The 15,312-nt window shown below is 40.2% G+C and overlaps 1 protein-coding gene across 3 annotated transcripts in view; it reads right to left on the bottom strand.

Annotated features, from left to right (window-relative positions):
- Cc2d2b (coiled-coil and C2 domain containing 2B) overlaps positions 1–15,312 on the bottom strand; it is a 110,651-nt gene that overhangs the window by 40,503 nt on the left and 54,836 nt on the right. For all 3 annotated transcript variants that reach the window (XM_042263452.2, XM_076563078.1, XM_076563079.1), the window contains exons 19-21: positions 14,619–14,822; positions 12,365–12,457; positions 10,105–10,196 (exon numbers count right to left, since the gene is read on the bottom strand). In XM_042263452.2, the coding sequence (XP_042119386.2) occupies positions 10,105–10,196; positions 12,365–12,457; positions 14,619–14,822 (389 nt within the window). The remainder of the gene's footprint in view (positions 1–10,104; positions 10,197–12,364; positions 12,458–14,618; positions 14,823–15,312) is intronic.

Genomic DNA, 15,312 nt, shown 5'->3' with positions numbered 1-15,312 from the left:
CTAGCCCACCTCCAACATCTAGATCTGAACATCAAAAATTGGAAGAAGCATAAGAAAACAGCCTTATGAATAACATCATGAAGAAGTTAGAGGCTTGTGGAGAGGAAAAGACAAAAAAATGGGAAGAACGCTGTAAACAACTAGAGGAAAGGGCAAACAATTTAGAAGAAAACAATAAAGTCCTGGAAGAAAACAATAAAGTACTGAAAGAAAATCATGAAAAAGCAATGAAACAAATAAAGGAAACAGTCCAAGACCTGAAAAGGGAAATAGAAAAAATGAAGAAGACACAAACAGAGGGAATGCTGGAAATAGAAAATCTGAGTAAAAGATAGGGAACTTCAGATGCAAGTATAACCAACAGAATGCAAGAGATGGAAGAGAAGATCTCTGGCATTGAAGATACAGTAGAAGAAATAGATTCATCAGTCAAAGAAAACACTAAAGCCAACAAAGCCATGAACCAAAATGTCCAAGAAATTTGACCAAACCTACGAATTATAGGGATAGAAGAAGGTGAAGAATACCAACTCAAAGGCACAGAAAATATATTCAACAAAATCATAGAAGAAAACTTTCCCAAATTAAAGAAGGAAATGCCTATGAAGATACAAGAAGGCTATAGAACACCAAACAGACTAGACCCCCCAAAAAAGTCCCCTCGACACATAATAATTAAACAACTAAATGTACAGAATAAAGAAAGAATATTAAGAGCAGCAAAGGAAAAAGGCCAAGTGACCTATAAAGGTAAACCCATCAGAATAACACCTGATTTCTCAATGGGAACTTTGAAAGCCAGAAGGACCTGGACAGATATAATGCAGACACTAAGAAACCATGGGTGTCAGCCCAGACTAGTATATTCAGCAAAACTTTCAATCATCATAGATGGAATGAACAAGACATTCCAAGACAAAGCCAGATTCAAACAATACTTATCCACAAACCCAGCCCTACAGAAACTAGAAGGAAAATTCCAACCGAAGGAAGTCAGACACACACTTGAAAACACAGGCAATAGATAAAGCCACAGCAGTAAACCCCAAAGAAAAGAAGTACACACACGCTACCACCAAAAATAACAGGGATGAACAATTACTGGTCATTAATATCCCTTAATATCAATGGACTTAATTCACCTATAAAAAGACATAGGCTTACAGAATGGATACGAAAGCAGGACCCATCTTTCTGCTGCATACAAGAAACACATCTCAAATTCAAAGACAGATACTACCTAAGAATAAAAGGCTGGGAAAAGACTTCCAATCAAATGGTCTTAAGAAACAAGCGGGGGTAGCCATCCTGATATCCAACAAAATAGACTTTAAACTAAAATCAATCAAAAGGGATCAAGAAGGGCATTACATACTCATCACAGGAAAGATCCACCAAGATGAAGTTTCAATTCTGAACATTTATGCCCCAAACACAAGGACACCCACATATGTAAAAGAAACATTACTAAAGCTTAAACCATATATAAAACCCCACACATTAATAGTGGGAGGTCTCAACACCCCACTTTCACCACTGAACAGATCTCCCAAATCGGAACTTAACAGAGAAATAAAGGACTTAACTGATGTCATGACCCAAATGGACCTAATAGATATCTACAGAACATTCCATCCTAACAAAAAAGAATATACCTTCTTCTCAGCACCCCATGGAACTTTCTCTAAAATCGACCACATACTTGGCCACAAAGCAAATCTCAACAGATACAAAACAATTGGAATAACCTCCTGTGTTCTATCAGACCACCATGGTTTAAAGTTAGATTTCAACAACAACAAAAACTACAGAAAACCTACAATCTCAAAGAAACTGAGTAATACTCAACTGAATCACCAATGGGTTAAGGAAGAAATAAAAAAAGAAATTAAAGACTTCCTAAAGATCAACAAAAATGAAGACACCACATACCCAAACTTATGGGACACTATGAAAGCAGTGCTAAGAGGGAAATTCATAGCACTAAATGCCCACATAAAGAAGTTGGAGAAATCTCACACTAGTGACTTAACAGCACACCTGAAAGCTCTAGAACAAGAAGAAGCAAAGTCTCCCAGGAAGAATAGACGCCAGGAAATTATCAAAGTGAGAGGTGAAATTAATAAAATAGAAACTAAGAAAATAATACAAAAAATTAATGAAACAAAGAGTTGGTTCTTTGAGAAAATCAACAAGATAGACAAGCCCTTATCCAAACTAACCAAAAGACACAGAGAGAGAATCCAAATCAACAAAATCAGAAATGAAAAGGGGGATATAACAACAGACATTGAGGAAATCCAGAGAATTATCAGGTCATATTTCAAAAACCTCTACTCCACAAAACTGGAAAACCTAAAAGAAATGGACAATTTTCTGGATAGGTACCACATACCTAAGTTAAATCAAGACCAGATGAACTATTTAAATAGTCCAATAACCCCTAAGGAAATAGAAACAGTCATTAAAAGTCTCCCAACCAAAAAAAGCCCAGGACCAGATGGTTTCAGCGCAGAATTCTACCAGATCTTCAAAGAAGAGTTAATACCAATACTCTCTAAATTGTTCCACATAACAGAAACAGAAGGGACATCACCAAACTCCTTCTATGAGGCTACAATAACCCTGATTCCCAAACCAATCAAGGATACAACAAAGAAAGAGAACTACAGACCGATCTCCCTCATGAACATTGATGCAAAAAATACTCAATAAAATACTGGCAAACAGACTCCAAGAACACATCAGAACAATTATCCACCATGATCAAGTAGGCTTCATCCCAGGGATCCAAGGGTGGTTCAACATACAAAAGTTCGTCAATGTAATACACCATATAAACAAACTCAAAGAAAAAAAAAAACCACATGATCATCTCACTAGATGCAGAAAAGGCATTTGACAAAATCCAACACCCCTTCATGATAAAAGTCTTGGAGCGCCGGGCGGTGGTGGCGCACGCCTTTAATCTCAGCACTCGGGAGGCAGAGCCAGGTGGATCTCTATGAGTTCGAGGCCAGCCTGGGCTACAAAGTGGGTTCCAGGAAAGGCACAAAGCTACACAGAGAAACCCTGTCTCGAAAAATAAAAATAAATAAATAAATAAATAAATAAATAAATAAATAAATAAATAAATAAATAAATAAATAAAATTAAAAAATAAAGGCAATTTACAGCAAGCCAACAGCCAACATCAAATTAAATGGAGAGAAACTCAAAGAAATTCCACTAAAATCAGGAACGAGGCAAGGCTGTCCACTCTCCCCATACTTATTCAATATAGTACTTGAAGTTCTAGCCAGAGCAATAAGACAACATAAGGAGATTACGGGGATACAAACTGGAAAGGAAGAAATCAAGCTTTCCCTATTTGCAGATGACATGATAGTATACTTGAGTGACCCCAAAGATTCCACCCAGGAACTGATAAAGCTTATAAACACCTTCAGCAACATAGCAGGATACAAGATCAACTAAAAAAAAAAATCAGTAGCCCTCCTATATACAATGGACAAAGAAGCTGAGAAGGAAATCAGAGATACATCACCCTTTACAATAGCCACAAATGACATAAAATACCTTGGGGTAACACTAACCAAGCAAGTGAAGGACCTGTATGACAAGAACTTTAAGTCCCTGAAAAAAGAAATTGAAGAAGATGTCAGAAAATGGAAAGATCTCCCATGCTCATGGATAGGCAGGACCAACATAGTAAAAATGGCAATTTTACCAAAAGCAATCTACAGATTCAATGCAATCCCCATCAAAATACCAACACAATTCTTCACAGACCTGGAAAGAATAATACTCAACTTCATATGGAAAAACAAAAAAACCCAGGATAGCCAAAAGAATCCTGTACAATAAAACAACCTCTGGAGGCATCACAATCCCAGACTTCAAGCTCTACTATAAAGCTACAGTAATAAAAACAGCTTGGTATTGGCATAAAAACTGACATGTGGACCAATGGAATCGAATTGAAGACCCTGACATTAACCCACACACCTATGAACATATAATTTTTGACAAAGAAGCCAAAAGTATACAATGGAAAAAACAAAGCATCTTCAACAAATGGTGCTGGCATAACTGGATATCAACATGTAGAAGGCTGCAAATAGATCCATATCTGTCACCATGCACAAAACTTAAGTCCAAGTGGATCAAGGACCTCAACATAAATCCAGCTACTCTGAACCTGCTAGAAGATTAAGTAGGAAGTAGTCTTGAACACATTGGCATAGGAGATCACTTCCTAAATATAACACCAGTAGCACAGACATTGAGAGAAATAATCAATCAATGGGACCTCTTGAAACTGAGAAGCTTTTGTAGAGCAAAGGATACGGTCAACAAGGCAAAGCAACAGCCTACAGAATGGGAAAAGATCTTCACCAACCCCACATCTGACAGAGGACTGATATACAGAATATATAAGGAACTCAAGAAATTAGACATCAAAACGACCAACAGTCCAATTAAGAAATGGGCTATAGAACTAAACAGAGAATTCTCAACAGAGGAAACTCAAATGGCTGAAAGACATTTAAGGAATTGCTCAACATCCCTAATCATCAGGGAAATGCAAATCAAAACAACTCTGAGATACCACCTTATGCCTGTCAGAATGGCTAAGATCAAAAACACTGAGGACACTTTATGCTGGAGAGGATGTGGAACTCGGGGAACTCTCCTCCACTGCTGGTGGGAATGCAAGCTTGTACAACCACTTTGGAAATCAATATGGCGCTTTCTTAGAAAATTGGGAATCAATCTCCCCCAAGATCCAGCTATACTACTCTTGGGCATATACCCAAGAAATGCTCAATCATACCACAAGAGCACTTGCTCAGCTATGTTTATATCAGCATTGTTTGTAATAGCCAAAACCTGGAAACAACCTAGATGCCCTTCAACTGAAGAATGGATAAATAAATTGTGGCACATATACACAATGGAATACTACTCAGCAGAGAAAAACAATGACATCATGAGGTTTGCAGGCAAATGGATGGATCTAGAAAAAATCATCCTGAGTGAGGTAACCCAGACTCAGAAAGACAAATATGGTATGTACTCACTCATAGGAGGATACTAGATGTGGAACAAGGATGACTGGACTGCTACTCATATCACCAGTGAGGCTACCTGGAAAACAGGACCCCAAGAAAGACACGGGGATTACCCAATGACGGAGAAATGGATGAGATCTACATGAACAGCCTGGACATGAGTGGGAGCAATGAACGGTGAGGGTTGAGGGAAAGAGAGCGGGAGATCCCAGTTGGATCAAGAACAGAGAGGGAGAACAAGGAATAGGAGACCATGGTAAATGAAAACCACCCGAGAAAAGGAAGAAACAAAGTGCTAAAGAGGCCCACAGAAATCCACAAAGATGCCCCCACAAAAGACTGCTGGCAATGGCCGAGAGACAGCCGGGACTGACCTACTCTGGTGATGGGATGGCCAAACACCCTAATAGTTGTGCCGGAAACCCCATCCAAGTACTGAGGAATCTGGATGCAGACATCCACGGCTAGGCCCCGGGTGGAGCTCTGGGAGTCTAATTAGTGAGAAAGAGGAGGGTTTATTTGAGCGAGAATTGTTGAAACCAAGGTTGGATAAAGCACGGGGACAGATAGCCAAACGAATGGAAACACATGACTATGAACCAAAGGCTGAGGGGCCCCCAACTGGATCAGGCCCTCTGAATGGGTGAGACGGTTGATTGGCTTGATCTGTTTGGGAGGCATCTGGGCAGTGGTGCCAGGTCCTGGGCTCGCTGCATGAGACAGCTGTTTGAAACCTGGGACTTATGCAGGGACGCTTGGCTCAATCTGGGAGGAGGGGACTGGACCTGCCTGGACTGAGTCTATCAGGTCAATCTCAGTCCTCGGGGGTGGCCTTGATCTGGAGGTGGTGGTAATGGGGGTGGGCTGGGGGGAAGGGGAGGGGGGCAGGAAGGGGGAGAACAAGGGAATCTGTGGCTGTTATGTAGAACTGAATATTATTGTAAAATAAATAATAATAATAATAATAATAATAATAATAATAAATAAAATACAAAAAAATCAGAAATAGAAATTGTTTTTTGTATATAACACATATCAGATCCCAATCGGGTCTACCAGGCCATCCAACACAAGGTAATAATGAAATTAATCAGTTAATGGTAGGAAATATGCTAGAAGCCCTAGAATTTCATAAGAAACACCATGTTAATAGTAACGGTTTGAAGAAAGATTCTCCTATCACTTGGCAACAAGCCAAAGAAATTATAAGAAAATATCCTACTTGTCTTTTGTATAACCAAACTCTAGTTAGCTGGCCTTACTAAGATAGAATAAGGTGTTTAGATGGCATGGAAAATTTTGAATTCTCAGGTATAAGTTCAATTCCTATTATCCTAGAAATAAGAGGATTTAAACCTCCACTACCTACAGGAAGCAACCCAAAGGATACTCAAAGAAATGACATTTGGCAAATGGATGTGTATCATTTTGCAAACTTTGGAAAAATTAAAGTATGTGTACCATACCATACAATACATACATATTCAGGATTTTTTTTTTTTTGGTTTTTTGAGACAGGGTTTCTCTGTGTAGCTTTGTGCCTTTCCTGGAACTCACTTTGTAGCCCAGGCTAGCCTTGAACTCACAGAGATCTGCCTGGCTCTGCCTCCCGAGTGCTGGGATTAAAGGCGTGCGCTGCCGCCGCTGCCACCGCCGCCACCACCCGGCCATATTCAGGATTTTAATGGGCAACTGTTTTAAGTTCTGAAAAGGCTGATTCTATAACTATACATTTACTGGAATTTATGGCCATTGTGAGAATATCTGTACAAGAGTAACAGTGCTCTAGCATATGTCTCTAGAAAAATGAATTTTTTTGCATATTCCAACATAAATCATATTACAAGTATACCACACAATCCTACAGGAAATGCAGTTATAGAAAGATCTAGTCCCACCTTAAAAGACATGCTTAATAAACAGAAACAGACAATGAAGACCCCCCCAGGGATAGACACATTGTGCTTTAATAACTTTAATTTTTTAAACACTAATGAAAAAGGATCGACAGCTGCAGAGAGACATTGGATACTAGAAAAAACTACTGAATTAAATCAGTCTGTATATTTTAAAGATGTGTTGACCTCAGAACAGAAACCAAAATGTGTTACATTGGGAGAGAAATATTGCTTTTGTTTCCATAGGAAATGAAAAGCTATGGATTTTTTTCATAATTAATAAAGACCTTAAAATTCTTGGCTTCGAACATAAAGGAAGAAACCAAGAAAATCTACAAGACAGGTGATGTATATGCTGATCCATTGACATGGGAACAGCTCTGAGACTGAAAGAGGCATGATAAATATTGTTGGCTACAGAGTCCTCATGACTTATTATTACATGCCATCCTTTCATATGGCATGGATGGAGATTTATATCACAGTTTGTTTATGCAGTCCAAAGGGACTTATAAAGTTGACAGATGCTTTTTTAATCTCAAACATAGCCCAGGTGATCCAGCCTTTCAGAATGCCTCTGTTGCAGTTTCCTCAAAAATCTGCATCCAAGCTGGGCAGTGGTGGCACACACCTTTAATCCCAGCACTCGGGAGACAGAGCCAGGCAGATCTCTGCGAGTTCGAGGCCAGCCTAATCTACAGAGTGAGATCCAAGACAGGCACCAAAACTACACAAAGAAACCCTGTCTCAAAAAACCAAAAACCAAAAACCAAAAATCTGTATCCAAAACAACTTCAAAGTAGCTAGCTGAGATGGTTCAGCTCACAGACTACTCCAGCCAGGACTTCAGTAAGCCCTGCACTGACCCATCACACAGACTGGACAACAAATGATATAGCTAGCTCTCCCAGGACTTGACCATTATCCCAGTTTTCTCACAGTCCCCTAAAGATGCTGTCAATCCCAGACAACAGGAAGTAATTTTAAGAACATGATACCCACATTCCCGAGAGGTAGGGTAGGTGGTTTTTGGTCATTTAGTGGGTTATGTATGTTTGACATTTTTAGGGGGGTCAGTTGCAAGTTGTTATTGGTTATGGTCATGGAAGAAACTAAACAAAAAAGGTTGGATTAAGGGATTTCTTTCTTCTTTTTCTTTTCTCTATCCTTTTTTCTCTCCTATCTAGTGGGGAAAAAGGGAAGATATAGGAATGATAGGATAAAAGAGTAATTTATTGAATCTACTAAAAAGAAACTACTAGTCACAAAGAAGTTGCATTGGTATGGATTTTTGTATACTGATACAAATTTAAGGTTATTTTTGTTACAACATACTATATGTATGTTTCTACTCTTGTTTAAGGTATTGTACTTATGCAGCTCATTTAAAAATGTGATGTAAAGTTCTAGTCCTTGAAAGCTATTATTATAAACTGTTTAGGATAATTAAGAAATGCAGATTAATAGTTAATCATCTATAACAATCAAATTTGTAGTCATGTTAGACATGTTTTCAAGGTTAAACATATATTTTAGATAGGTTGTCTTCAAACACTTCAGAGATCTTCAGAATATGGCATTTAAGATATTTTAATAACATAAGACTTTTCATGACAGTGAGATATGTCTGCTCCTGGCAGCACCAAGGATAATGGACATCAAAGAACCTCCATATGGAGTTTGCTTTCATTGTGGCAAAGTTAGCCACTGGGCAAGAAATGCCCTTGCCTTAACTGTTGACAGTATTCTGCAATTCCAAATTGGACAAGCAGGATACAAAAGAAGGCAACTGATGAACTTTGCTGAGACAGGGTAGGACAGCCCTTCAAAATTCCTACTTCACAGAAAAGTTTGTCAGATATTCTAGCCTGTAGACTGAAGATGGATGCCTGCCTGTGTCATTTCTATAGTTTTAGAAGTTGTTTGCTCTGCACTTCCTATTTATTTAGGTATATTTTATCATTCTCGGGTCTCTGATGGGGGTTGAAGATGATAGCTACAATTTTCTTTGTTGCCAAATTCAGAAAAAAAAGTTACAAAAGAGATCTAAAGTTGATAAGTTTGAGAGACATACAAGCTTAAGTTGTTTATTTAAGAAAATGTCTTAAGATCTAAAAGGATAATTTTGGCTGGTAATATAAGTTATGATAGAAAGTAATTTAGGTATAAAACTTTGGGTTTATCAAGACTAGATAATAAGTAATTTCTCCATATTTGCCAAATACAAATGGACTTGACATCGTGAATGTAATTCTTATTTGACAATTGTTCCTATTGCATATAGCTTTACTATGTAGAGTTGAAGCCTTTCCTTTTTATTTAGATTAAAAGGGGAAAATATTGTGGGATATTTGATTGCACTGTGATACCCTGAGACTGTGCTAATAAAGTTAACCTTGGGGGTGGAGCCAGTGACTAGCTGACTGGAATTAGCCATAGAGAAGCCAGGAATACAGATAGAGAAGATTCCAGGAAGGAGTAGGGCAAGACTTAGATATTTCACAGTCTCTTGGATCTGAGAAGTGTGGAGAGAAGGTCAGCTGGTCATTCCTCCTCTGCTGCTTCTTTGATCCATCAGGTTTTCACCCCAATATTTGACTTCCAAGGCTTGATTGGTAATAGAACAACTTAGATAAACACATCACTGCATTTTGGCATGTGACATAATATTTATAAAATATAGAGAACCTAGAATGTGGTTATATATTGTACCCTATTAAAATTTGCCTGAAGATCACAGAGACAAAGGAACAAACCACTGCCACATCTTAGCTCTAGGACTCCTCAGCCTGAAAAGCTGTAGTTTCTGTCTCCTCAACCTTATATATGCCTTTCTCCATCCAGCCTTCTTAGTGCTGGGATTAAAGGCATGTGCTACCACTGCCTGGCTCTGTTCCTCTCCTAGACTGAGTCAATCTCATGTAGTCCAGGGTGGCTTTGAACTCACAGAGATCCATTTGGATTAAAGGTGTGTGCCATCACTGCCTGGCATCTATGTTTAACCTAGTGGCTTGTTCTGTTTTCTGATCTTCAGGCAAATTTTATTAGGGTACACAATATATCACCACACCAGAGGATCCTGAAGATAGTAGCTTAAGGCTTTAATTTCACATTTAATAATTTTAAAGTACCTTGTAGATACAATTTCTTCATAGTCAGCCACGATATCGGACAAGTTAAATTTGCTGACTTTGATGATTCTTTTCATTATCAACCGTCTCACCTAAAGAAAAATCCAGAAGTTAAAAGAAATGGAGTGTTTCTGTTTTAAGGCTATGTATTTACAATTTGCACTGTGTATTTTGCCCCTCGATTTTTCAAACAGTGGGTAGGAAGGGAGTCAGGTAAGTGGAAATATGGCTATTTCTACTATTATTCAAACCATCCTCAAAACACAGGTGTTTTGTTCTCTATATTTTATGCCAAAGCAGATTCCTTCTACACCTCTCCCTTTCTTGTTCCTTTCATCTTATCCAAATCCCTTGCTCAGTTTTCCCACCCAACTCATGGTCTGTGGTGCCAGAATGAGTCTTTGCTAAGAAAAAAGGCAGTCCTGGGTGCTCATCTCTACAACAGCCCTAGGAACCAACACAAATCACCTTGACCTGCAGACTGGGAGAACCCTGCCCCTGTGTTTCCCTCAAGCCCATTCCATGCTAACTGTAAGTCCCTGTTCCCCAGCATGGCAAGAGAGTCAGTCAGAGCCAAAAGCTTCAATGATGCTGCTATAAACCTTGATTTTTTTTCTTCTTTTTATAATTTGAGTCAGGGTCTCAGTATACAGCACAGGCTGGCTTAGGTGATCCAGGTTGTCCTTGAACTTGCAATCCTCACTCAGCCTCCCAAGTGCTAGGATTACAGTTATGTACCACTATTCCTGGCCCAGGTCTCTGTTCTTCTAAAGACTACAGTAGTCTCGGGAAACTCTTTCCCCCTCCTTGAACTCTAGTCTTCATAATAGATTTAGGCTTTCAGACATGAAACCAGAAAGTAGGATTGGCAATGCTCAGCTTTCTGTCCTGCCGCACGTCACCCTGGAGACAGTGCAATCTGAAGCTTGGTTGGTTACCTGCTTGAATTGTTGAGGGAATAGAGTGGTGGCAGAGAATGGATAAAACAAACTGTTCCCTTGAAATTGAACCAGACCTCTCTTTCATCTCCCTTGGCACCCTGTGAGACTGGGCTCCTTGCTGCTTCTCCCATAAGACAGATGGGATTCACTTGAGTTTTCAAACACGTAGATTTCTGTTACCTGGAATGTTACCTGTCTCCCCCACCCAGTTCAGGCTTAAATGAACAAGTGGTGAGTTACTATCCAACTGTTCCTGTGGGCTTCCTTTCTTGGCCACCTTATTTACATGTGCACCCCCCAAACACACACACACACACAGAGAGAGAGAGAGAGAGAGAGAGAGAACCTCATATCCTCATTTTCTACTCTTTTCCCTAACATGTTTAATTCTTTCAAATATGATTTATTTTTATTATATGGCTTCTTCTAGAATATAAATTTCGGGAGGTCAAGACTCATAGCAGATACTCAGTGATAAACAAACTGAAGGACCACTCTGAAGAATGCACTAGCCTTTTAGATGCTATCGTTTCAGCAAAACATGACCTAGTGATGCTTGAGCTAGCTGGGACTGTACTCCTTACAGCTGTAGCCCCAGCCTTGGGGGCTACACTGATGCCAATCCAACGGTAAAAATCTAGTGCACATAACTCATGTCCCATGGAACTCAGATAATCCTCAACAACACCCAGCAAACACTGTCAGACACTCCGGTGAGGCTAAGGGTTAAGAATCTACAGACCTAATAGGTCTCCAGGGTAAACATTTTCCATTATCTGTAACTCTAGTACTGTGAACCTGCCAAACTTGTAGGTTTACATTAACCTCGGATGACAGTCTTGGCACAGGTTTACATCTAACTACACAGCCACACAGCTTTTTTAAGGCTCCTTCCTAGGATTGGCTTATGCCTTTCAGGCATCCTCAGCAATTACTCCCTTGGCCCTGGGTAGAACCAGCTCACCTCCCTCTTGGATGTCCCAGAAGGAGTAAAATGAGAAGAGTTCTCTTTCCTCGGGAGCAAGCACATTTCTCTATTTTCCAATATGGCAAACTCGTTATGAGGGCACATCCTAAGCCTTGTTTTTAAAGTGCAGAGTTAATTAGGATGCGGGAGGAGGATGACACTGTAACTTTCTCGCTTAAACAGGAGCTGGGTCTGCGCTCTCACAGTTTGTTCTTGGTGATGAAGTAAACTGAAAAGGAGATCTGAAGAGAGCTGTCCCTCCAGCTCTCTGAGAACAGTATCTGCCGTGTGCCCAGCAGATGGGTTCTTAGACAAGTAAATAAAAACATTGACAATATCAAGCTGTCATTACCTTTCTCAGAAAACTGACAGAATTAATCCTTTGTGCAGTGATAGAGTTCACATCTGAAATGGATATATCCTTCTGTGCCTGACTTTCATACTCCTAAACAGAGAATTAGGTTAGTTTCGCCTGCGTGTAATATGGGGATCAAATCTGATGTGCTCCAACAAAATCACAGTCGTTTGTTTCTGTCCACGCACAAGGATGGTGGCAAACACTCCTTAGAAGGAACCACCCTCTTCTGATTCTCTCACTGAGAAATGGCTCAAACCAGTTTATGACTGTATCCATTTTCTTCCATATAAAGTCCATCGGTTTTTACTTGTATTAATTTGTGTAGTTTATGCACCTGCAGGTGGAGGGCAATTTGCAGGAGTGGGTTCTCTCCTCCTACTATGTAGATCTCGGGGATCAAACTCAGATCGTCAGGCTTTGTAGCAGGTACCTTTATCCTCTGAATCATTTGAAAGGCCCACTTGTGGTGGTATTATGTTCCCCAAAATATTGTTACCCTAATAAACTTATCTGGGGTGTGTTCCCCAAAATATTGTGTACCCTAATAAACTTATCTGGGGTCAGAGACAGAACAGCCACTAGATACAGAGGCTAGAAAATGGCGGCACTCACACCTCTAATTCTAGCATTCCAGAGGCAGAAATCCCTCTGGGATCTCTGTGAGTTCAAGGCCACTTTGGAAACAGCCAGGCATGGAGACACATGCCTTTAATCCCAGGGAGTGAGCATTTAATCCCAGGGAGTGATGGTAGAAAGCAGAAAGGTATATAAGGCGTGGAGACCAGAAACTAGCAGCATCTGGCTGGTTAAGCTTTTCAGTCTTTAAAGCAGCACACTTCAGCTGAGAGCCATTCGGATATGAGGACACAGAGGCTTCCAGTCTGAGGAAACAAAATCAGCTGAGAAGTTGGCCAGGTGAGGTTAGCTGTGGCTTGTTCTGTCTCTCTGATCTTCCAGTGTTTACCCCAATACCTGGCTTCAAGTTTGTTCTTTATTAATAAGAACTTTTAAGATTCATGCTACACCTACTGATTTTCTAACTTACAGTGATGGCCAAGAAAAATTGTCATTTTGAAAATGGGGAGAAAAGTCATCACTTTGCATTTCTTCTTTCCTCTCTGAGCCACACCTAAGGAACTTCCAGGACACTCCTGACTAGGCTGTGAGCATGTTCCCACTACAACTTGAGTTCTAAATATGATGAGATGAGTCCTGTGTAATTTTGTTTGTGCAGCTTCTAAATGACTGAGAGGACATCAGAATATGGCTTTTTTGTAGTTGTTATTGTTTTTCTGTTTGGTTTTTTGAGACAGGGTTTCTCTGTGTAGCTTGTGCCTTTCCTGGAACCCACGCTGTAGACCAGGCTGGCCTCAAACTCACAGAGATCTGCCTACCTCTGCCTCCCGAGTGCTGAGATTTAAAGGTGTGCGCCACCACCAATTCTGGCATTTTTATCCAAGCTGGCTGTCATCACCCTACAGCAGTAATTCCACTGGACAGGGATTTTCCTCAGAGATCGGGAACAGTCGTTTTTAAACTATCTCTTAAAGCTCCAGTGTAGGGTTCTGACAGTTTGCTGCTTTCATGGCCCTCCTTTTTTACAGTCCCTTACTGCGAAACTGGTGAGGTGCTGGTAAAGTGTTTAAAAGCGGGTCCTTTTGAAGTAGGGAGAGAAGAAGCTCCTAGCTGGAACATTTACTATTCCATGGCACAAATACTCCCCCAGCTGCAGATGGATGGCAGCCACCAGGTACTCCTGGAGGGTGTGGCTTGGAAGGGACATGTGTAACAGACTGTCACTGGTTGAACTGAGCTGGCTGCTGCATATAACCCAACAAGACCAGCGCTCCTCTTGTCCCTTTTCCAGATTCTAAAGATCTGAATTGAGATATGTTACAGCTAATATCTACATTCACCATGGTAGTGTTCCTTTCCTGACTCCTCCCTGGAACCAATGTTAAAATTGGTGACATATTTTATGAAAACAAAAATATGCCATTTATATCAATCTGGAATACACCTAAAGGATTTAGGCTGTTAAGTAGATGGGATAATACTACATTGTAAAGTCATGCTAAGGACATGATGGGACTTAGGTGATCTGTACATTTACTATCTAAAGAGAAAGGAAGGATCTGTGCGTTCTTAGTTACCAAAATTAATACAGACATATAATGAAGACAGATTTAAAGCAGCTGGATATTAACTCTATCATACAATGAGCTGTGTCTGAATAAGAGCCGAGTACCTGGAAGACTACGTCTGGAATCTCTTTGTCATAGAGCGGCATCTGCTGCAGAAGGAAGAAATCCAGCTGGCCCGCGTTTCTCAGCTGCAACAGCTGGAAGCGTTTGCTCCTTTTTATTTCTTCCTCAGACACAAAGTTAAATTCATCTTGCAACTGCTCTAGACGGAAATATTTTGGGATTTCCTGCCCTTTGTGTCTCAAATACTGTAAAACACCAACATGCAAAGTCTTTACTTAGGAGATTATTTTTAATTCACAAATTATTTCAGAACACTATTTTTGCTCCATCAACAGTGAGGTCTATTGCAGTCTGAGTAGGATGAAGCAATTGGACCTGGAGAGGCATGCAACCTGTGGACATACAGACTCCAGCTGACGTGCTTTCTAACCTGTCTGCTCAGTACTTACACAGAACGAGAAAATGTCAATGTTGTATATGAACAACAGGCGGGAATGGGCATACGGATGGACTGTGGACACCAGACCCGGAGGGGGGGTATGACAGCCACTGTCAGCTGACAAAGGGAGGTCAAAATAAAGCCTGCTGGGAACACAGAGCAGTTCAGTTGGCTGCAGGGACGAGTACGAGTGACCAGATAATGGTGTTGAGTGCAAGAGTGCATTTTTAAGTCCTCTTGATACATCACCTTCAGTACCTAATAATATGGTTGGTGTGTAACAGATGTTAGCCTAA

The sequence above is a fragment of the Peromyscus maniculatus genome, chromosome 1 (genome assembly GCF_049852395.1).
Source record: "Peromyscus maniculatus bairdii isolate BWxNUB_F1_BW_parent chromosome 1, HU_Pman_BW_mat_3.1, whole genome shotgun sequence".
Taxonomy (NCBI): domain Eukaryota; kingdom Metazoa; phylum Chordata; class Mammalia; order Rodentia; family Cricetidae; genus Peromyscus; species Peromyscus maniculatus.
The sequence above is the reverse complement of the archived record's forward strand: the minus strand, read 5'-3'. Positions and strand labels throughout refer to the sequence as shown.